A 22,977-nucleotide genomic window follows, 5' to 3' on the forward strand; every position below is an offset into this window, starting at 1 on the left:
AACTTGTGAGTTCATTTGCACAAGGGTGTTGAAGGTCATATTAAGGAAAAAGAGGAAGACACTAAAGAGAGAGCAGGATAACCAGTAAAAAACCCTGAGCAAACCCTAAAGAGTCATTTAGTGAAAAGTGCCTCTTCTAACCCAGTTGCTCACAGCAACCCAGTTCTCCTTCCCAGTGGCAACCAACATTGCCAGCTTCCTATTTATTGTTTGTTCATCTAGAATACTGTATGCATATAAAAAGTGTGTTATACTTTTATAAATGAGCAAACACTTCCCCTATATAAATAGTAAAATATCAGACATTGTTTACCACTTTACTTTTCTCATTCATCTTGGTGAGTTCCCTATAAGTAAATAATTTCCTCATTTTTATATGGCAGCTGTGCTGTGCTGTGCTTAGTCACTCAGTCATGTCCAACTCTTTGCGACCCCATGGACTGCAGCCCGCCAGGTTCCTCTGTCCTTAGGGATTCTCCAGGCGAATACTGGAGAGGGTTGCCATGCCCTCCTCCAGGGGACCTTCCTGACCCTGGGATCGAACCCAGGTTTCCTGCATTGCAGGCATATTCTTTACCAGCTGAGCCACCAGGGAAGCCCAAGAATACTGGGGTAGGTAGCCTATCCCTTCTCCAGGGGATCTTCCTGACCCAGGAATTGAATCGGGGTCTTCTGCATTGCAGGTGGACTCTTTGCCAATTGAGCTACCAGGGAAGCCCTTTACATGGCAGCATGATATCCTAATTTAAATATGTAAAAGAGGAACTCCCCAGGTCATTAGGTGCACGGACTCGATGGACGTGAGTCTGAGTGAACTCCACGAGATGGTGATGGACAGGGAGGCCTGGCGTGCTGCGATTCATGGGGTTGCAAAAAGTCGGACACGACTGAGCGACTGAACTGAAGATCATTTAACCAATCCTCTATTTGTAGAAACAGGTTATTTCCAACCTTTTGCTACTATAAAAAAAATGCAATTCACAATTTTGTATATGTGTAAAATGACATGGGATGACACCTGTGGAATGAATCTATAGATAAACAGAATAGTGGGATCAAAGTACACGAGAATCTTATCTTGACAGACAAAATCACTTGCTCCCTGTGGTAGGCAAAATAATGGTCCCAAAAGATGTCTACATCCTAATCTCTCAGAATCTAGTACTTTACATGGTGAAAGGAATTTTACACATGTGGCTGAATCAAAATGGGGGTGATGATCCTCGATTATCTAGGTAGGTTCAGTGTAATCCCTAGGTTCCTTATGAGGTAGGAGGGTAAGAGTCAAAGAAAGACAAAATGTGGGATCTGAAGATGGAGAACGGTGCCATGAGCCAAAGAATGCAAGTGGCCTCTAGAAGCTTTTAGTAAGGAAATGGATTCTGCTCTGGAACCTCTAGAGGGAATGCAACCCTGCTGACACTTTAATTTTAGGACTTCTGACCTTCAGAACCACTAATTAGCAACTAGCACACTCTCCTTTAGAGTTTAATACCTTTTTCACTCACATAGTTTTGCCAATGGAGTGTGTTCTTTGCCAACTTGATTAATGAAAAATGCTATCTCAGGTAATTTTTAATCTGTACTTCTTAAATAAGAGACTGGGATTATTTTCACATGTTTGTAAAGCCATTTGTACCTTCTCTTCCATTAACTAATTGGATCTCTGTTCATTTTTTCCTATTGGTTTGCTGCTCCTTTCTTAAGAAATAGTAATATTAGTTAATATTCTTATACAGCAAGCAATGTTTTCAATAACAAAATAGAAGACAAAATAGGAGGAAAAAAATCATTAAATAGGAAATAGGACAACGCTCTCTCACATTTGAAGCTTTTCCCCCTCTTTTCCTTTGGTTGCATGTGTGCATGCATGCGTGCTAAGTAGCTTCAGTCATGTCTGTCCCTTAGTGACCCAATGGCCTGGAGCCTGCCAGCTCCCTTGTCCATAGGATTCTCCAGGCAAGAATACTGGAGTGGGTTGCCATGCCTTATTCCAGGGAATCCTCCCGACTCAGGGATTGAACTTGTATCTCTTATGTCCTGCAATGCAGGATGATTCTTTACTGCTGAGCCACCAGGGGAGTCCTTTCCTTTGATTGCTCTTATGTAAATCACAGCCTGAAACAGCAATGTTTATCAAGTCATTTCCGGAGTGCGTTGTTTTAGAAAAGTTGTTCAGTTTTTCTGATCACACATTATACATGTGCAAAATGAACACAACCTTAGAGCAGGTCCAAGGTTCATTTTTTGTCGCTGAGCTGTCGCCGTGTGCAGGCTTTCTCCAGCTGCAGCGAGTGCGGGCTACTCTCTAGCTGTGGGGCGTGCGCTGCTCACTGCGGTGGCTCCTCTTGTTGCAGAGCACAGGCTCTAGGCTCTCAGGCCTCAGGAACTGCAGCGCAGGTTCAGTAGTTGCAGTGCATGGGCTTAGCTGCTCTGTGGCATGGGGGATATTAGCTCCCCCAACGAGGGATGGAACCCATGTCCCCTGCCTGGCAGGCAGACCCTTAACCACTGGACCACCAGAGACGTCTCAGTCCGAGGTTCTTAAATGTCTTAGTGGGACTGTGGTTCCTTGAGGAGGTAAGTGAGAGACTTCTCAGACAATGACATATATTCCAGGACAATAAGGTTCCATCAAGATTTCATCTGACTTCCAAACAGGATTGTAAACCACTGAATGAGATCACCTCTAAGCTCTTGTTCATCGAGATCTTACTATTTGGTGCCTTCAGTCATTTACCAGTATTTGAAGAACTTCAGGAAGAACTTCCATTATCATATCTTAAATTAACTACTAAGTATTATTTTTCTTATAAACAAACCTAGAAATTAAGATTTGGAATCCTAAAATTCTTGGTTTTCATTGAATAGGAACAAAACTAACATTAAAAAAAAAAACTGCAGTTAAATTTTTTCTTTTCCCATTGAGAGCATAGCAAGCAAGGATAATAAAGCATTGTACTAGAATATTTACTTTAGGGGTGTCAACTGCTAAAAATTGTTATCTGGTTTACAAATCGATTTTTTAAATTTCAGTGATATTTTATAAAAATTAGTTTAAAATTATACAAATTATGAATAATTAGTAATAAAACATTACCTCTCAACACTCATGCTTTTCCTCTCTCCATCCCTTGAAATGAAAAAAAATAAAAAGACTTTTATTTGCTTTCCAAACAACACTGAGTTCCTTTTAGTCAACCAAAATGATTTAAGATCAGCTACCCTTTAGAGATCTCAATAATATTTTGGATTAAAAATTATACATCATTAAATACAGTGAAGTTTTTAATCTAAAAACTATCACCAAAGAATGTAGATAGATAACCTAATAGAATTACATGTGTGATGGATCAAGTCTATATCTATCAAAGGACATATCTGCAAACAGGATATTATAAATTGTTTCTATTAAAAACGGGAATATCGAAACTCACAACTGATAAAATCAACAGAATGTGGTAGCATAATGGCTTTCAGTTATAAGATATAACTGAATTTTGAACAGTTTGATTATCTAGTTTTTGGCCTAGGACACATCAATACTAGCCTATTTATTACTTATACCACTCTGTAGAAGCTCAGTCAAAATGTGGTCTATGGCCATAGGATGATGACTGGGGATCCAAACCATCTAGTTAGGTTGGATTCTAGCTGCTCTGACAGGACTAGTTAAAAGCAAAAAGCTGAAATGACACATAGATTATTCATTTCCCAAATATTTCATGAACCAATTATGAATTGAGTACTGTTCTAGGCCTTGGAGATACAATGAAAAACAAAACAGACCAAGTGACTGCCTTTAAGAAACTTCTATCTTGGTGGAGGAAAACAAATGCAGAAATAAATAGAGAACAGATTAGAAAGTAAGAAGCACAAGAGATTAAAAAAATAAAGCAAATCAGGGAAACAGAGAATGTGGATAGAAAGGAAAGTAGGTTTGCTATTTTATATTATTAAAAATTACCCATGAGTTTCACTTAAAAGCATTATCTACATCTCTACCACTGGTTAGTATCTGCTATATTAAAAACTATATTGTTTTCAAGCACTATGGAAATAAAAAGAGGGTAATTTTTGGAATAAAGAAGACAGCTTTATTTTCCAAAATCTTCAAATACTGGATTATTTATAGTACTGTGATGTCCTTCTCTTATCTTTCATTACATCCACTCAGGATCAAAGTCAGCTACCTGGATTCGAAAGAATGAGGAGCACAGAAAGATGAGAAAAGCAACAGCATAGGCCTTACAATCTCTGTAAGACTTATCTCCTCAGTAATCTTTTAGTTTCAGTCCAGTCACTCAGTCGTGTCTGACTCTTTGTGACCCCATGAACTGCAGCACGCCAGGCCTCCCTGCCCATCACCAACTCCCGGAGTTCACCCAAACTCATGTCCATTGAGTCGGTGATGCCATCCAGCCATCTCATCCTCTGTCGGCCCCTTCTCCTCCCGCCTTCAGGGTCTTTTAGTTTACTTTAGTGTTAATTCTCATTCTTGTTTAGTGCCTTCTTTTCACCCACCCTGAACAGTGTACCCTTTTAGTTCTGGGATTCTTCTTTTTAAGACCAGGAGGAAAAAGCAGCAGAAGAAAACATAGGGCTTCTCCTCTAGTTGTTTCCCCTTCTCCGAGGTCTTTGCCTGGCTGGCCCCTTCAGACCTCCGCCACTGGAAGACTACAGCCAGCACCACCTCTTACCCTCTCAAGTCAATTTCTATGCCCCTACTCTGCCTTACTTTCTTCACTTGGTGACTTTCTTTTCCCCACACTACTCTGCACTTTATGAAGGCAGTATTTCCTCTTGTTTACTGCTATTATCCCCAGTGCCTAGAACGGTGCCTAACACAATGTACTCAGTAGAAGAGGAGAAATGCAGGTAGTCATTACATCTATTTGCTTAAAGAGTGAGTTCTGGGGCATAAGCCATCTTTCTTTCCTCAACAATCCGACCACCAGTATTTTTATGTTCTGAACAAAGAACAAGGCAGGTTCAGAAAAGAAAGCAACCATCGTTCCTCTTACCCATCTATCCAGTTGCTGGAGCCAACAACCTAGGAGGGATTCTTTACCCCTCATTTCCTTTTCTCTCATATCCAATCTTTACACTAATTCAAAAATTATATTCTGAGCTGAGCCTAAAAGAATTTAAAACATGTTATCCTTCTAGCCTCTATCTCAATGGTAAAAACTGTTATTTCAGCAGACAATAAAGAAAAAGCACAATGATTATATTATAGGTACAGATACCTTGCCAGATGTGTTGAACCTAGACCCAGGGAAATATGAAGGAAATGATGCCAAGATGTTTCAGAGAAAAGGAGAGAAAGTAATGCCCTCTGTTGGTACAGTTCTGTACAAGTAATAATTCCAAGGGCCTTTAACATTTTCTCTGTAACTTTTCCTATTCCAGAAACCTAGAAGAGAGTCAACATTTATCATTAATACATTTTAAAATTAAGGTAACAACTGATATTATAATCTTATCATACCTTTTATAACTCATAAAAGATATAAATAATGTCCTAGTTTCAAAAGTCATGCAAGAAAATGGCTTTAAGTAATTTGTGGCCGTATTTCCTAAACTAGTGTTACATGGGAATTTAAAACTTTAAATTCCATGGAGTTTTTAAGAAGCATTGATAAAAGGGTTTTGTGGTCATACAAACTCAGGGAATGGTAGGATAAATGACTTTTTATTCTCTTTTCATTTTTTAAAATCAAAGTTATAGTTGACATATACCATTAGTTTCAGGTGTACAACACAGTGATTCAACATTTATATATATTACAAATCAATCACCACAGTAAGTCTAGTAACCATCTGTCCCCATAAAGTGAAGTCGCTCAGTCGTGTCCGACTCTTTGCGACCCCATGGACTGTAGCCTACCAAGCTCCTCTATCCATGGGATTTTCCAGGCAATAGTACTGGAGTGGATTGCCATTTCCTTCTCCATAGAAAGTTATAATATTATTGACTATAGACTCGACTTTTTTTTTTTTTTTTAATAACTCTAAGTTTGTACTTCTTAATCCTCTTTAACTATTTCTTCAGAAATCAGAGTGTAGATATAGAGGATAAATGTCATATAAAATCTCACCTTTCTAATGGGTAAGTCCTTGATGAAGTCCATTACAGCTTGCCTGTTAGGTAGAATTTGGTATTGTCCATTTGGTTTATTCTTATCACTGCATACTTTTGCTAACATTGTATTGGGTGCAATGCCTTTAAAGAAGAACACTCCAATGACTCAAAGAACATGATGTGTATAATTTTAAAACATGTGATAACGATACATTAAAAAATTAAATATAAAAATCCGAAATTATGTGGAATGCTACTTTAAAAATGCATTTGATTAGTCTCTATCTCCCCAAGGCTTGCTATGGTTTCAGGAAAAGAAACTGTATTAGTTACTGTGGCAGCAGAAATGAGGAATATTTAAATCTCCATGGTATCTTAAAGTTTAATTTTTGAGTTTAAGGGATATATATTAGTTTCCTACTATATTTAGTAGGAATACAGTCTGTCTTATAGAAAAGATTGAGAATATAATTTAGGATGAAAGCTTTCTCTTTGAAAAGATCTTTTGTATAGATTACCCACATAAAGGAAAAAAAAAATCAAAGATTCTGGTTTCTAGTATATTTAAGACAATGATAATGAAATGTGCACATACTTATATATGCACACAAAGCAAACCACTTTTCAGAGAGGTGTTTTATAATTTCTAGGTGTCTTAATGATTAAGATAAGTGGAAACAGGTATATTCAAATATAATAGTTTATTTCAATTTTTATACACATCATTCTAAAATTTATTACTTATTCTCAAGCTTTGCCCTAGGAAGAAAAGACTAACCCAATTATAATACGGCTTTGCTAAAATAATCCAGGGTCCTCATGAATATCTGTTTCTACACTAAGACACAGAGATATCCTCATGAGTGACTGACATATGGAAAGCTCTTTTTCCCTTTACCAGATGATCCTAGATTGCTATGCAGCTTGCTGATGTTTTTTCTGTCTTGTCCATATCCTGTACGGTCAGCTGGGCCCTTTTTTTGTACTGTAAGTCTTCAAAGGGAAAACTGATAAATTATTATGTCCAAAACCAATTAAAATATATTTTGTGTTTTGAAAAAGATAGCTACATGAGCTTTATGGTTAAGTTTTTGCTTTGGACACATGGACGTTTCTGCTTAATTCCCATTTATCTATAGGTTCACAGCATTCTAAATAGGTAAACTGTCAGAAGTTAATTAAAAAACAGCCAAGTAAAATTTGTGAACTATATACTTTATAATGAGAAATGACTAATATTACATTTGAATTAGCTAGTCTGAAAGTTATAACTCTCAGAACCACCAATATCCTTTTAAGTACCTGCACTGGCTGTGAGGGTTGTTTTCTGCTCGATTCTGAAACGAATTTCCTTTACCACTTCCTCCGCTGATGTTCCAAAAACAATTGAGTTTTGGTGTATTTGAGGATTATTTGGTTCTTCAAAGTTCACTTGGAAAGGATTTCCTGGGGACTGCAGATCAGGAGGACTATCTTCAAAAAGGAGTGGAGAGATGGATCTTTCATGCTCATTCAGTTTATTGACTTCCTTTCCTGGTTTATCTAAATTGTAAACAGGAACAGTAATTCATCTTCATTCTAAGAAGTACATACTTCATGAATTATGTTTCCGTCAATCTTTTTAAAGACAAACAAATCTCATTTAGTTTTGTTTCTAACAACCAAGGTCAGAAACATTATCATTTATATTTTTAACTGTTTAACAAAGAAAACACTGATTCTAAGCTTTTCTTAAAAAAGAATATTACCCATTTCCATCATATACAGTTTAAAAAGAAATACTTTAGGTAAAATTCACTAATTTTTGAACAAAATTAGTTGAAAACTAGAGTTGGAATTAGATTCACAGTACTTTTTTCTTAAAAAAAAAAAAAAAAAAGTTTTTTTCCCTTTACTCATCTCTAGGAGAAAAAAGAACCTTAAGTTAGAATTTAAGAATAAGGAAAAGACATTAGGCAATCTAGAGTAATTATGCCTGAAAGACAGATTTTATTTTTAGGGGGAAAAAAACCTTATCGTTTTCTTCATTTATGGAAGAACTTTCCAAGTATTAAAATAATCTGAATTTTATTCTTTAAAATGTTGATTTTAATTGACTTTTCTTTTTTATAAAGTATCATTCTTACTAACAGCACATTTGAAATAAATAGAAATTATTTTTGGAAGTTATACTTCATTAAATATATAAATTCTTAAGGTCTAATCAGATTAACAATGATCTAAGTTTAAGGGTGAGAAGCCTTTATTATCAAAGGGCTATAAACTAATATTATTAAAAAATAAAGCAAAAATACTACTCTGATTATTACCTCTTTTTTTGATTACCTTTTTTTTGTGTGTGTGTTTTTCATGAATTTAAACTGTGAAATACGTTTAAATCTACACCAATGTCCTCACAAACAAATCCATGAACTTTACTTTCTGGGCTTAATGGAGAAGAAATCGGTTTAAGTGTAAAATTTATAAAAACAAGATTAACAATACAGCTTTCTGATCCATTCCATAAATCTTTTTTATTTTTAGCAGCCCCACGTGGCTTGTGGGATCTCAGTTCCCAGATCAGGGATTGAACCTGGGGCATAGTGGCCAAAGCACTGAATCCTAACCAAGAGACCACCCAGGAACTCCCTCCAGCTCATAATTTCATTATACATAAACGTTTTCCAAATTAAGGTACATACAGAAGCAAAGATTAAATTCTTAGTTTCAAGGCACATACAAATGCATTATACTTAAAAAATGAAGTTGGTTTTTTAGAAAGAGTTTACAGATAACGCAAATAATATGACAGACCCCTGATTAGTATCAAATTTAAAAATATGTAATATGAATTAAGTCACAGATATTTTCCAAATCTGAATTCCCAGGCCACTACAAAATAAGCCTTATTTTCAAATTATATATTAGCTGTTATTTATATACTTCAGTTCATTTTCCATTATCTGGTTTTAAAATACAGAACAATTCAGAGGAGATTAAGACTGTGGCACAGTTGAAATGGCATCTACCTGGACCCTTTTCCCCACCTAGATGTGTGGAAGTCAAGGTAAAGAGCTATGGCAAACCTGCAGGTCTAGTAAGGAATGTTCACAGCCCCCTTCTGCAGCTCCTTCTGCCATGCTTTATACCCAAGCTTTTGTCACAGCATCCTCACGTGAGGCACTGACTATGGAACACTATGACAGAAAGCAAAGCCTGCCGTTTTCAGGTTCTTTGTTCAGTCACTGCTGAATGGCATGGTTACCTTTTCAATCTGTCTACTCTGTGAGGCCTGGCTCTGCAACCAACCACTGAAGTGGTTTCTCATTTGCTTTCTGAAAGAAATATCTTTTAAGCCCCATAACTGAGGTGATCAAAGTGTAAAATTAAGGTTTCTGATAATCTGAAATACTAGATTAAAGATCCCATCTGGATGGCAAGTGCTAAAAAGTATTTGGTATAGTATTTTAGTTTTTTTATATTGGCTAGCACCATCCAGATTTATAAGAGAGAATAAACATAAAATTATTATTATTATTTTATTTCTATATAGACATGGTAGTTACCAATACTTTTCCAAAAGTATTGCACCTTTTAGAAAAGGGGCGAACAACAGAAAAATGCCTTGGACTTTAGAGGAAGCTATGTCAACCACCTGCTATGACTCCAATTCACTGTTGAAAGCTTCTCTTGGCATAACGTGAAATCAGACACGCCTGAAAGGCCAGGCCACAGGGACTTAGATAAGAAAAAAAAAAGTAAAGTATTTAAATTGCCTAAGAATATGAAATATATGAAGAGGAAAGTACATAGCTAAATATTAAGAATGACAGGTATTAAAAATTCACATCCTCATAATGAGTTTTGGAGAAGGCAAACTCCAGTACCCCACTCCAGTACTCTTGCCTGGAGAATCCCATGGACAGAGGAACCTGGTGGGCTGCAGTCCATGGGGTCACTGAGGGTCGGACACAACTGAGCGACTTCACTTTCACTTTTCACTTTCATGCACTGGAGAAGGAAATGGCAACCCACTCCAGTGCTCTTGCCTGGAGAATCCTGGGGACGGGGGAGCCTGGTGGGCTGCCGTCTCTGGGGTCGCACAGAGTCGGACACGACTGAAGCGACTTAGCAGCAGCAGCAGCATAATGAGTTTGGATGTACAGTAAATGAAAAGAACATTAGTAGGGAATGAAAACACTTATCTTAGCCCCAGTATAATTTTTGATAACTTATTGTGAAAGTAACTGTTATAGGGTCTTCTCAGGAGGCACAGTGGTAAAGAATAAGCCTGCCAATGCAGGACACGCAAGAGACGCAAGTTTGATCCTTGGGTCGGAAGGTCCCCTGGAGTAGGAAATAGCCACTCAGCCTAGTATTCTTGTCTGGAAAATGCCACGGACAGAGGAGCCTGGCAGGCTACAGCCCATGGGGTTGCAAAGAGTCGGACACAACTGAGCATGCCACGCCAAGAATACAGGAGACACTGAGGGAGTGGTTCAGTGTAACTGTTGATATTTAATGGTTCCCCTCCTTTCTCTTGTGAAAAGTTAAGGAATAGAGTAAGATTTTAAGCAATCTCAGGCTTTGTGTGTCACTTCCCCAAACAAGTTCTACTAAGAGCAAAACACCTTTTGCTTCAAGACTCTACGTCCAGAAACTGTTTACTGCTTATCTTGTTTAATGTTTCCCTTAAAGAGAGAGACCTTAGAGCTCTAAGCCAGGTGATGAAATTATGATTTGATATCCATATTAAATTTGCTCCTAAGATGTGAGCCCCAAACCATGGTAAGCCTGTCCCCTCTGAAGCAGTTACTGACTTGTGCACATGAAACGTGGCTGTGGGTTTCAGGCAAACCCTCCATTTCCTCCTTTGCATCCAGGTGAACTTTGCCCAGGGGTCCAGGGCAGCGCTGGCATGTGAAGTAATCCCACCTCAGACAGAGAGTTGACAGAGTACAGGTACTATCTGCGTGGTTTTTGGCATTGTTTTAGATAGATGATAAGGGTCCCTTTTGAAAAAACCCTTAGGGTCATAAAACTTCTGTTTCATTATATAGAAAAAGAGTCAAAATAAGGTCTAAGGCAAAGAAGGGAATTGGAGAGTCATTAATTTAGGCAAGGTTAGAAACAGTAATCACAGTAACCAGATTATGGAAAATCTATGAAATAAAGGGGAAAAACATCCCATTCAATGTTTTAGTATGTTTGAGACTAATTTTTTTTTAAGTGTATTTTCTATTATTAACAGCTCTGACCAAAGGCTACCTTAAACAGAGACCCTCCTCAGATTCAATGCAATCCAACCCTTGGTTAAGTTAGATCTTAGGAAAAAAAAACTGCTATGAAATTACTTTGGGTAGGGACTCTGCACACTCAAAGTCTAGAGATTTAAGAATTTAATTTGGTTTAAAAGTGACATTCCACACATTTATCTCAGAAATCCCACTGGTATATTTAAGTTTCTGATTTTCATTTTTAATACTTTTTCATAATAAAGCTATATCTAGTCCTACATCTATCCCTGCTAACTGGTTGATCCAAAGGATTTTTTTTAAAAGTCTGATCATTCTAATAAATTGCTTACCGTTTTCTAGAGAGTTTCCTGCTGTGATGAAATACTTCCTTTTGTCCTCAGGCCAATTTTTTCTTTCCTCTAAATGCTTTGTTATATTCAGGTAGGCTTCATCAAGACTCATGGCCATAAAATTGGGATCATAATCAGTAAGGATTTCCTTAACCTTCAAAAGGAACATGTTTAATATCATTCTGATAGGCAGAGAAAAAGTTAAGCAACATAATTTTAGGTAGCAAGTCAAAAGCAGAAGTGGGAACAACAGGATCTTGCTCTCCTTTTATGACCTTTTTTGTTCATTTTAAAAAGGCATAATCTTACATGAAGGTACTATGTTGCTTTAGAAAGTAGTTCTACTTCAATTAAGTATATCTATAAAACTTCACTCAATAATATATGTATCCATTCAGAAAACAAAACAGCTACCAGGATTTAGAATGGAAAAGATGACAAAAACTGTAGTGTTAAGTCTATGACTATATTAAATGATGGGGAAAAGTCTGGAGTTGCATTTTGGAATAAAAGAAATATGTAAAGACATCAGAATCTCTGCATGATTCCAGAAATGCCTTTTATAGAAGATAATTTTATTATATGAAACTATGAAGTTTTTTAACCACTGAAGTATTAGCTGAAATTAAAGGAAATGGTTGCCAAAATAATATATGTATTAGAAAAACATATTTGCTGAAATATGTAATGTTTCATCTAGTGTTTTAAAGCTGTCTGTGGTATCATGAGAACATTTTTTTAGATGTTTTATTAAAAGAAAGTTTTTTGCTTAATATAACTACGAACAGCTGAATCAAAGGTAATTTTAGAAAATGTGACAAAAAACTTGGGCAAGCTCTACTCAGAAAGTACCTTAATTAGCTTTGTTCTTATAGAAGAAATCATTTTTACAATGTGCTCAGATGGAATCTTTCTCGTGAAAATGGAACTGGAAAGTCAGTAGTTGGCAGCCAACTACAATGATTCTGAATGAGAAGTGCTCTCTGGAGACAATGAGTACTCACTAACTTCCTTTACATAAGATACTTCTTCAAGAACAAAAATAGACAGGCTCCAGTAAAAATGAAGTACTGAGGCTTGTAGAACAGCTACAGCAACTCCATTCTTTTGGATAAAACAAAAATGGCTTTTTCTTAAACTTTTAAACAAGCCATAAATATTAATGCATTTGTTGTCAGTGAATCTGCACTATAGTTCATTTACAGATAAGAACACACTTGTCATCTGCAAATAAACTTGTTAGATCCTGATCAAATTTGAAGACAGATTTCTCTAACTTATGTAAATAACTAAAGGGAACTAAAACAATTTGGTTCTCATTGTTATGCTGTCAGAAGTTTTACTGACTTAAAGCAGAACTTAAAAGTCTTTGAAAGATTTTCAAACTTATTAGTATTAAAAGCCTACGTGGCTCAGGGGTAAAGAATCCTCCTGCTAATGCAGGAGACGTAGGTTTGATCCCTGGGTCAGAAAGATTTCCTGGAGAAAGAAACGGTAACCCACTCCAGTATTCTGGCCTGGGACATCCTATGGGCAGATAAGCCGGGCAGGCTACAGTCTATGGGGTTGCAAAAGTGTCAGACAGGACTCAACAACAACAACAGATACACGGTAACCCGTGTGAAGGTGCCTCCCCTTCCCTACCACCTTTGCAGATGCAGGCAGCAAAGCACTTGCTTCCACAGACTGGTTTTTGAAAGAATTGTTAAAAACGTAAAAAAAATTGGGGTGGAATATCATTTTAATTTGGGGGAGTTTTCATTTCTAGGGGAAATGAGGTGGAACACAAATCAGAAGAGTGAATCTAAAGACAGTTTACATGACTAAATGGTAATAAGTGTGAGACTGGAGTTTTTAAGTGTTTCGATTCAGACAGCAGTCTTTAACACAGTGCGTTTTGCCACAGTAGTCTAAACATATTTTGACATCGTACACTGAAATTTCAGTTTCTGACTTAAGTTTTAGCACTGGCATGATGGTCCAGTTATTACCAAAACTAGAGGAAAGGACAGTTTTTCATATATCACACTTTAGGCAATTTTCATGAATAACCATCTCTCTCTTTTTCGGAGATCTTCTTCAAAGCAATAGACTAGTCCCCTTTTTCTTTGATTATGGTTTTCGGGATATTAAATGCTCATAAGCACCTTCACTAGATTATGGGGCCAGGAGAGCAGCTAATCAAAATAAGCTAATTTTGTCACTGTTAAAAAACATTGATAAAAAATTTACTCAGAAAAGAGCTTGGAATTAATGTTATGGGATTAAGTCTGTAGATTATAAATATAAGGTGACTCTAGAAGAAAATGTACATTGCACATTAACAGAAAAATAGCTAAAGTTAATTTAGGTTATAATTGAGGTAACGCAGGGTTTTCTGGGGAGATAAGAATTTTCTATGCAGATGAGAAAACACATGGAAAAGCAAAAAAACAAAAAACAAAAACTGGGAAATAGAAGGGTATAGTCTGGACATATATGCAGCTCAATATTCGATACATAAGCTGAGGAAGTGGTAGAAGGGAGACTTACAGGGGTAAGCTAAGGATAGATTCTGCTGTGCTATGGTATTTGGACCTGTCTCTCTATATGACGTGAAATCAACAAGAGGCTATAAGTAGGAATGAGATAGCAGACTTACCTCTCTGCTCACAGCTTGGTATTTGTCAAAGTTTGGGGGCACTATAATAAGCTGTGGGCAGAGTCTTTTAGCAATAAATCCTGGCATGGCTGCACGGACACCAAATCTCCTTGCGTGGTAGTTTGAAGTAGTCTGAAAGAAAGCGGACCACACGGGGAAAAACATTCAAACCAAAATTGACATATTGATTGATGCTTTCAAAAGAAACACATTACTGATATGCATTTTCAGTTCAAAGACATTTCTTTTATAGGCTACTGTCTCAAATCAAGCTTTTGCCTTCGTCATATCATGGTATATATAGTACCACGACCCTCTCCCACTGCTGTCTCATATTTATAATGTGACATGAGGTAAAAAGCAAGACTGTGCTATTAAAAAGGTTCTTTTACATTTCAAGTAACTAAACTTCGTTGGCTTTAATGAATATATGTAATATAGTACATATAGATGTTTAGATAATAGAGGGAGACGTTACATGAAAGTTATAGTAGTATAAAGCTATATAGTACAAATAGTATGGAAGTTACAGAAAGTAAAAGTATATCAAGTAATAGTATAGTATAATAGTATGGATTTAGAATTTGCTCTATTTGGGATTTGGGAAATTTTTCATCTACAAAAAAAAGAAATATATGGTCTAATATATGGTCAGTTAAATTAAGTCTCAAACATGAAATGATTAAAGCACAAAAGAACTTTTAAAATTAAGCTTTATTTCTTAAGGCTGGAATACCTTTTTTGGTGAACACATTTTAACTAGGAGATGGTACTTAACAATTATGAGAGTAAACAGGAAAACATTACTTATTAAATCCTGCTGATGAAAATACCTGGCAACAATCTAGGCTAATGTGGTAGGCCACAGTACCATTTAGAAAAAATTAATCACAAATGGAATCCTTGGAATCTAAAGTGAAAATTCAAAGAATGTAAAACAAAATCTACCAAATGAAAGGGTATTTCAGAAATGATAATATAAATTTGCCATTTATAGTTTTCAAGTGGCATTTAAAATATCTTGATAGTAATCAAAACTATGCTAATCCTAGGTCAACATTCTGGAATAGAAAATGCAGACAGCACTTGGAAGATGAACCAATGCTTTAAATATTAATATGAAGAAACCTATTGGGATTGATATTAAAAAAGCTAGATCTACAGTACAGTAGAAAAACAATTTTATATATGATGTCCTTTAACCTTTAGGTTTGCGGGGGATTGTAAATCACAGTCACAATCTTTCACAGTTCCTCCTGTCAAAAGGTGGGTTCTAGTTCCTCTTACCAAGAGACTAGTGCTGTGACTTGCTTTGACCAAAGGCATGTGAGGGAGTGACATTATATGAGTCCTGAAACCTAGGCATAAAGAAGTCTGCAGCTGCTGCCTTTGCTTTTGTGGGGTCCAGCAACTATGTGAAGATTTCGTGTCAGATTACAGAGATCTTATTAACAGGATTTAATAAGACCATGTGGAGGAGAAAGCACCATGTGGAGGAGAAAGCCCATAGCTGGAGGGACGTTAGTGAAGCCATTTGGGATCCTTCAGCTCCAGGTAAAGTCCTAGCCAACCCCAAGTCGGATAAACAAACCCTCCCCATTGTACTCTGCTCGAATTACAGAGTCGTGAGCCCAAATGAATGTTCACTAAGTACTAAAGAGGTTCATGTGCATAATTTCACATCAAAACATGGTGATATGTATTCTTAATAACACTGAATATACTTTTTTTCAAGTATTAGTTGATGATCTGTAGGAAAGGCGAGTATACTTTCCTATAAAGATTATTTTAGAACCAGGACTGTCAGTTGCCTAAATACTTGTGGGAGCAGAGATAATGAACAGACTGTAGTTTCATAATAAAATAACAACTAAGGAATCATGTTAATAGCTATCGAAGGCATTGAAAAGAGTTAGAACAAGGAAGAACCTTCCTTATTTCTCTTGCATGTTTTTTTTTTAAACCAAACTCATCTATTTCAGTTGCCATTTCTAATTCCCAACACATTTTTGGCTACACACAGCTATTCTGGTCACTTTTACCTGCGATGGTGAGGGTGGCAATAAAGAAAAGCCACACAGTAACAGAAATGCAAAGGTTTCAAGTCATGGAAAGAACTACTTAGTTACAGTACTTATATTAATAAAACATGCTACTCCAAAATTGGTGTTGGTAAACTTTTTCTGTAAATGTTCAAACACCTTAGGCTTTGCAGATCATATGGTCTCTGTGGCAATTACTAACTCTGCTCTTTTAATGAAACAATAATGAATGAGTGGGTGTGACAGTGCTCCAATAAAAATTTTTAAATTTTTTACTGGAGTAGGTGCCACGGTGGTAAAGAATCCGTCTGCCAATGCAGGAGGCACAAGAGATGTGGGTTCAATCCCTGGATTGGGAAGATCCCCTGGAGTAGGAAATGGCAACCTGCTCCAGTACTCTAACTTGGAAAATTCCATTGATAGAGGAGCCTGGCTGGCTACACAGTCCATGGGGTCGCAGAGTCGGACACGACTGAGCCCCTAAGCACACACATATAGTTGATTTACGATGCTGTATTCAATAAAATTTTATCTACAAAATAAGGTAGCAGGCTGTATTTGGCCTGTAGGCCACTGTTTGCAAATTTCTGCTTTAGAATAACATTTCTTTTTCTTTATTTTTCAATTCTCTTTAACTAGAACAGTTACTTAAGAAAAATATAATTTGCAACAGAAAGATAAAATGTCACTCTATCATTTACCAGGTTTGTAACATTTTCTTGAGAAATCTGTATGCAGGTCAGGAAGCAACAGTTAGAACTGGACATGGAACAACAGACTGGTTCCAAATAGGAAAAGGAGTGCGTCAAGGCCGTATATTGTCACCTGCTTATTTAACATATATGCAGAGTACATCATGAGAAACGCTGGGCTGGAAGAAACACAAGCTGGAATCAAGATTGCCGGGAGAAATATCAATAACCTCAGATATGCAGATGACACCACCCTTATGGCAGAAAGTGAAGAGGAACTAAAAAGCCTCTTGATGAAAGTGAAAGAGGAGAGTGAGAAAGTTGGCTTAAAGCTCAACATTCAGAAAACAAAGACCATGGCATCCGGTCCCATCACTTCATGGCAAATAGATAGGGAAACAGTGGAAACAGTGACAGACTTTATATCTTTGGGCTCCAAAATCACAGCAGATGGTGACTGCAGCCATGAAATTAAAGACACTTACTCCTTGGAAGAAAAGTTATGACCAACCTAGATGGCATATTCAAAAGCAGAGACATTACTTTGCCAACAAAGGTCCATCTAGTCAAGGCTATGGTTATTCCAGTAGTCATGTATGGATGGGAGAGTTGGACTATAAACAAAGCTGAGCACCAAAAAATTGATGCTTTTGAACTGTGGTGTTGGAGAAGATTCTTGAGAGTCCCTTGGACTGCAAGGAGATCCAACCAGTCCATCCTAAAGGAAATCAGTCCTGAATATTCACTGGAAGGACTGATGCTGAAAATGAAACTCCAGTACTCTCTCTGGCCATCTGATGGGAAGAACTGACTCACTGGAAAAACCCCTGATGCTGGGAAAGATTGAGAGCGGGAAGAGACGCGGACGACAGAGGATGAGGTGTTTGGATAGCATCACCGACTCAATGGACATAAGTTTGAGTAAACTCCAGGAGTTGGTGATGGACAGGGAGGCCTGGTGCGCTGCAGGCCATGGGGTCGCAAAGAGTTGGACATAACTGAACTGAATTGATAACACTGGGAACATTATAAAACACTTCTTTGAATTCATCTTCTTGTCTGTCAAATGGAAATAAAAATGTGTACCTCAAGTGATGTTGAAAGGATTCAGTAAATGAATACCTATAAAACACCTAGAAAAATATTCTGATAGAACTGGTAGAACTTAAAGAGGTCTTTTCCTTTCATGAACCGATTACTTGAATATGAATATGTCATGAAACTTCTTTTTTGTCTGCAATACTTACCAGCATACTCATTGATCCTACTGCCATGGGTTTATCCTTCAACTCTGGATTGTCCCTCGTTTCTACAGCTGCGTAGAAAGCATCCATGTCAATGTGCACTATGGTACTGCTCAGATCCCGGCTCTGTTCCAATTCCATTGCAAATCTGTCAACCTCAATTTTTACAAAGTTAACACATTTTAGGAATATAATATTGAAATAGCAATAATCCTAACACTAACCTTTTTTTCCCCCCACTCCACTTGCGGGATCTTAGTTTCCTGACCAGGGACTGAACCCAGGCCATGCCAGTGAAAGCACCAAGTGCTAACTGCTCAACTGCCAGGGAAGTCCCAACACTAATCTTATTTTTAGTAGATGTCTGTTTGTCTTCGTCCATCCCATACCTATCTATGTATATTTGATTACTGTTTATTAAGACTGGTAATAGCTTTTATTTCCACGAGGACAGGCAGTCTGTTCTCAAATATCATTCCCTCCCAACTCTTTCATTTTTCAATACCCACAAGTACATAATAGGTACTTAATAAATATTTACTGAATGAATAAAGCATTCCAACTACTTATATATCAAATAATTCTACTGCTTTATAAATTTGGAAAACTTACTGTAACTAAAAGCTTCTGTTTAGGTAAAATAAACAACTTCTATTTGACTCATAATATTAATGTCTTAAAATACTAAGAAGGGAAATGTACAATAAACGATTATACTTCTTTGGCATATGATGTTTATATTGAATAGTACTGTACAACTGATTGTCTTAAGGCATGATGTAAACATTTCCTCTGTAGAATTGCTATTTTAAGGCTAAAATTTGATAATTGGTAGTCTATTTGAATCAAAATTGAAAATTTAATCTACAATTTATTTTTTCATGAAATTTCAACAATAACAATGAGAAATTTTGAAGTTTAAACAATTTTGTTTCTTTAGAGAAAAACAGTTAGACTGATAAGAAAGAAGAAAGAGAAATGAAAGAAATAACCAAAGTAGGGCAGTGAGAAAGGGCTTACGTAGCAAACATACCCATTCCCAAGTGTTCCGTTTTTGTGGCATCTACTGTGCAGGCTGAAAAAGCTAAATATACAATATTCTAGTTTCCTCTGCAGCTGAGGGTGGCTATGTGACCATTTTAATCTAGTAACATATAAGGAAGTCAGTAAGGCCATTAAGTAAAATCAGGAAGAGAAGAGAGAAGAAAGCTACTGAATGAAAGAGAATACATGAAGAGTGTGGAGGTGTGACTGGCACATGGTCCAAGTTTAACAAATGCAAGTCTAACTCGTAAAAGGATCACTGGAAAACTTCACAACAAAGCAATAAAAACTTAAGAGAAAAGCAGCCAGAAGTAAGCAAGTGGGGTGAGCTCTGAATGAGATGTGATAATCCCTAGACTAGGTTTTCTAAAAGGTGGAGACTTTCAGGGGGGTATAATGGAGCCTTTTCCCCTTGTTTGACTTCTACCTTGTTTTCATTGTGCAGAAATTTTCTTTTCAAGGTCTTCTTTCTTAATGTTATAGTGACACTAGTTAACTCCTAGGTTACAAGTTAAAACTGTAACTCCTTTATCCTTCAATTAAAAATCATTTTAGAAAAAGTAAAACCAAAAACAAACAAGCAAACAGGAAAACCCTGAGAAAACAAAAAACTGCAATTCCTCTTTTGTAGACAATCACTCTGATTCATATTTGTCTCCAATAGCCACAGTGAGGCTTTCTAGAGGATCCAAACTTGTTTAGCCTAAAACTCACTGAATAACCTAGCTGCTCTGTGTCTTCTTCAGGCTGTTCCTCTGCGTACAATGCCCTTCCTAGTTCTGACACCAATCCTTCAAGGATCGGCTCAGACACCCCTCAATCACAACTGGATCTCTGACCTCTGTGCCACAGAATTCAATGTTCCCTTATTTGTTTTCTTGCTCTTATTATGGCACTTACCATACTAGATTCTAAATTGTGAGTTCCATCAGGAGAAAGACCTTATCTGCTTTAAAATTTTTTCCTCATTGGGAGATTAAAAGGTACAAACTTCCAGTTATAGAATAAATGAGTCATGACAATGAAATGTACAACATGGGGAATAATATTATAATGACTTTGTATGATGATAGATGGTAACTATAGACTTACCATGGTGATCATTTTGTAACATACAGAAATCAAAACACTATGTTGTACACCTGAAACTAACACAGTGTTATAGGTCAACTGATCTACCTCAGTTAAAACAAAAAAAAAGATGAATAAGATTTGGGGTCTAAGGTACAGTATGATGGCTATAGCTAACAATACTCTACTGATTTGTGAAAGTTACTTAGAATGTAAATCTTAAAAGGTTAGCAACATGAAAATAAATAATGGCAACTATACAAATAAATTCCTCATAAAAGAGAAAGGGAAGAGAGACTTATATACCCATTTATATTTATCAGTATAAATTTTATTCTTTTATATATGGACATGATTTAGCATTGAACAAAATATATATATATGCTTATTACATACATATAATTTATATATATATCTCATTTAAAAGGAGAAAACAGTATTTGTAGAAAAAGTTTGGATAAGGCTGATTTCATGCAGTGAGACACTACATCTAATAAACAGAACTTTTTAACATTATTCCAATTTATCATCCAGATTTAAAATAAATATTTCTTCCAGTACTTCAATTTTAAAATAGAGAATAACATCCCGACATTAAAAAGATGTAAACAAGTCATGGAGACTAATAAAAACAAGGGTAGATTAACCCAGAAAATGTGCCTAAGAATTGAGTTGACTGAGTATAAGGGAGCTGCATCTGAAATATCTTAACCCAGAAACACTGAAAAGGAAGAAGATAATAAACAGAAAGCAAGCCAAATGGGGGGAAAAAACACCTCTCCTTAGACTCATAAGTTAATGCTCTGACAGTTTCTTCAACAATCTATTCTCTTTCTGTGCTTACAGCAAGTGTACAGTTGCCAAAAGGAAACCTCGCCACTGAATGACTCACACATTCCACTTTCCTTTACTATCTCTCATTGGTCACCCTTTTCTGAACTCTTTTCTTCTACATCTACCAAATGCACACCACTGCTTTTTTCCAGTTTCATCTGCTGAAATCCTCATTCACGGTTTCCTTCCCTCCATTTCTCTTTCGGAATGACTTCCAAGTCTCATCCCTCTTGCTACAGTTCAGAGCCAGTGTGTGTCACAGTGGGTAAGGGCTTTGTTTAGGTCTCAGGCCTGCCACTTACTAGTTAAATGACAGTGGGCAACTCAACCCCTCTCATTTTTACCTTATTTGTAAAGAGGGACTGGCGTGCTACAGTCCATGGAGTCACAGAGTCGGACACGACTGAGTGACTGAACTGAACTGAAGGAGAGACTAAACCAATTGCAAAAGATGGAAGGAATTAAAAGAGATACCCATGTAATGCACTTATCTAGGGATATGGTAAGGGCTTAGTGATATTACCTATAGTTTTTAAGGTAGAAATGATATTTGTTGATTATATTATATGTAATATGCAAAATGCTTATGTTAACTCACCTACTGGTCAAATTAATTGAGAGAATACTTATTATCCCCATTTTATATATGAAGCTAAAGCTGAGGAAGATTATGTAATTTGCTCTAAGTCATAGAACTGGTAAATGTTAGAACTAAACCTGGAAATCAGGTTTCTCTAAAGCCTATACTCTTTCCATTATATCATGATACTTCCCTAAAACAAAATTTTTTTTAAAGTATTTAACACTGAAATAAGCTCAAATAGAGTTCTAGTGGCATATTTTATATCGATATTATATCTTATTTACATTAAAAATATTTTTAAAAGATTTAGGAGATTACTTCAGAAATACTGTTTTTCATTTTCTTAACTTAGTATTAACCTAAAAATTGTGGAATAAATCCGAGTTCTCCAAATCAACCGTTAAAGTGGTCAAAATTCACTGATTTACTCAGTAGTTGCCATTTAATATAACATGGATGCTTATCTATTCAATCCATGAGCTCAAGTTACAATAAGATGCTTTGACAGCTACAAAAATGATTATGCTTTTAAGAAGTTTAATGAGGATGGGATTGGGTAGGGATACTTAGGTTCTGAAGAAACATCAGGTGAGTTTATGCCTTCAGAGCTTACTTATTACATATAATAAAATATCTATTACATATAATAAAATATAGTAAAATAAAATACTATTTGGAAATTTCATTACTTCAAAACAGAAACACGTTTTCCATGAAAACCTCTGTTCTTTCAGATCTTCTAGCCTCCTTAGGATTTCCTCAATCCCCTCCCACTTATATAACTTCTTTTAAAGGAAGCTCAAAAACTGAAACAATTTTACAATCAACAAAAAACACACTTCCTTCCATTTCCTTTGTAAAAGATGTCACAGAGCCTCCCATGGAATAGTCAACTAAAACTGTTAACAAAATGTGAAGTTCTGCTACACAATGTAAGGGATTCTCTATTTCTTCAGATTATTAGCATATTAAGGATATGAGTTTTAAAAGTAGTATAAACAGCAAGACGTTGCTATGCCACTCCTATGTATTACATCTTTAAAACTTTATTAAATATATTTGTAGGCTATAAATAAAAAAGAGTTCCAGAAACTAAACCGCCTAAGGAGTAACATCAACTTAAAAACAATGTTACTTTGGACGGGGTGGAATTTCTTTTCAACTTGATGAAATAA

The 22,977-nt window shown here is 36.3% G+C and overlaps 1 protein-coding gene across 2 annotated transcripts in view; it reads right to left on the reverse strand.

Annotated features, from left to right (window-relative positions):
* Positions 1-22,977, reverse strand: part of LOC120852609 (DNA polymerase kappa-like) — an 87,304-nt gene that overhangs the window by 7,786 nt on the left and 56,541 nt on the right. For both annotated transcript variants that reach the window (XM_040225942.1, XM_040225940.1), the window contains exons 4-10: positions 18,274-18,426; positions 14,293-14,424; positions 11,652-11,805; positions 7,388-7,627; positions 6,102-6,226; positions 5,250-5,416; positions 3,101-3,133 (exon numbers count right to left, since the gene is read on the reverse strand). In XM_040225942.1, the coding sequence (XP_040081876.1) occupies positions 3,101-3,133; positions 5,250-5,416; positions 6,102-6,226; positions 7,388-7,627; positions 11,652-11,805; positions 14,293-14,424; positions 18,274-18,426 (1,004 nt within the window). The remainder of the gene's footprint in view (positions 1-3,100; positions 3,134-5,249; positions 5,417-6,101; positions 6,227-7,387; positions 7,628-11,651; positions 11,806-14,292; positions 14,425-18,273; positions 18,427-22,977) is intronic.

Source organism: Oryx dammah, unplaced genomic scaffold, assembly GCF_014754425.2.
Source record: "Oryx dammah isolate SB20612 unplaced genomic scaffold, SCBI_Odam_1.1 HiC_scaffold_26, whole genome shotgun sequence".
Classification (NCBI taxonomy): Eukaryota; Metazoa; Chordata; class Mammalia; order Artiodactyla; family Bovidae; genus Oryx; species Oryx dammah.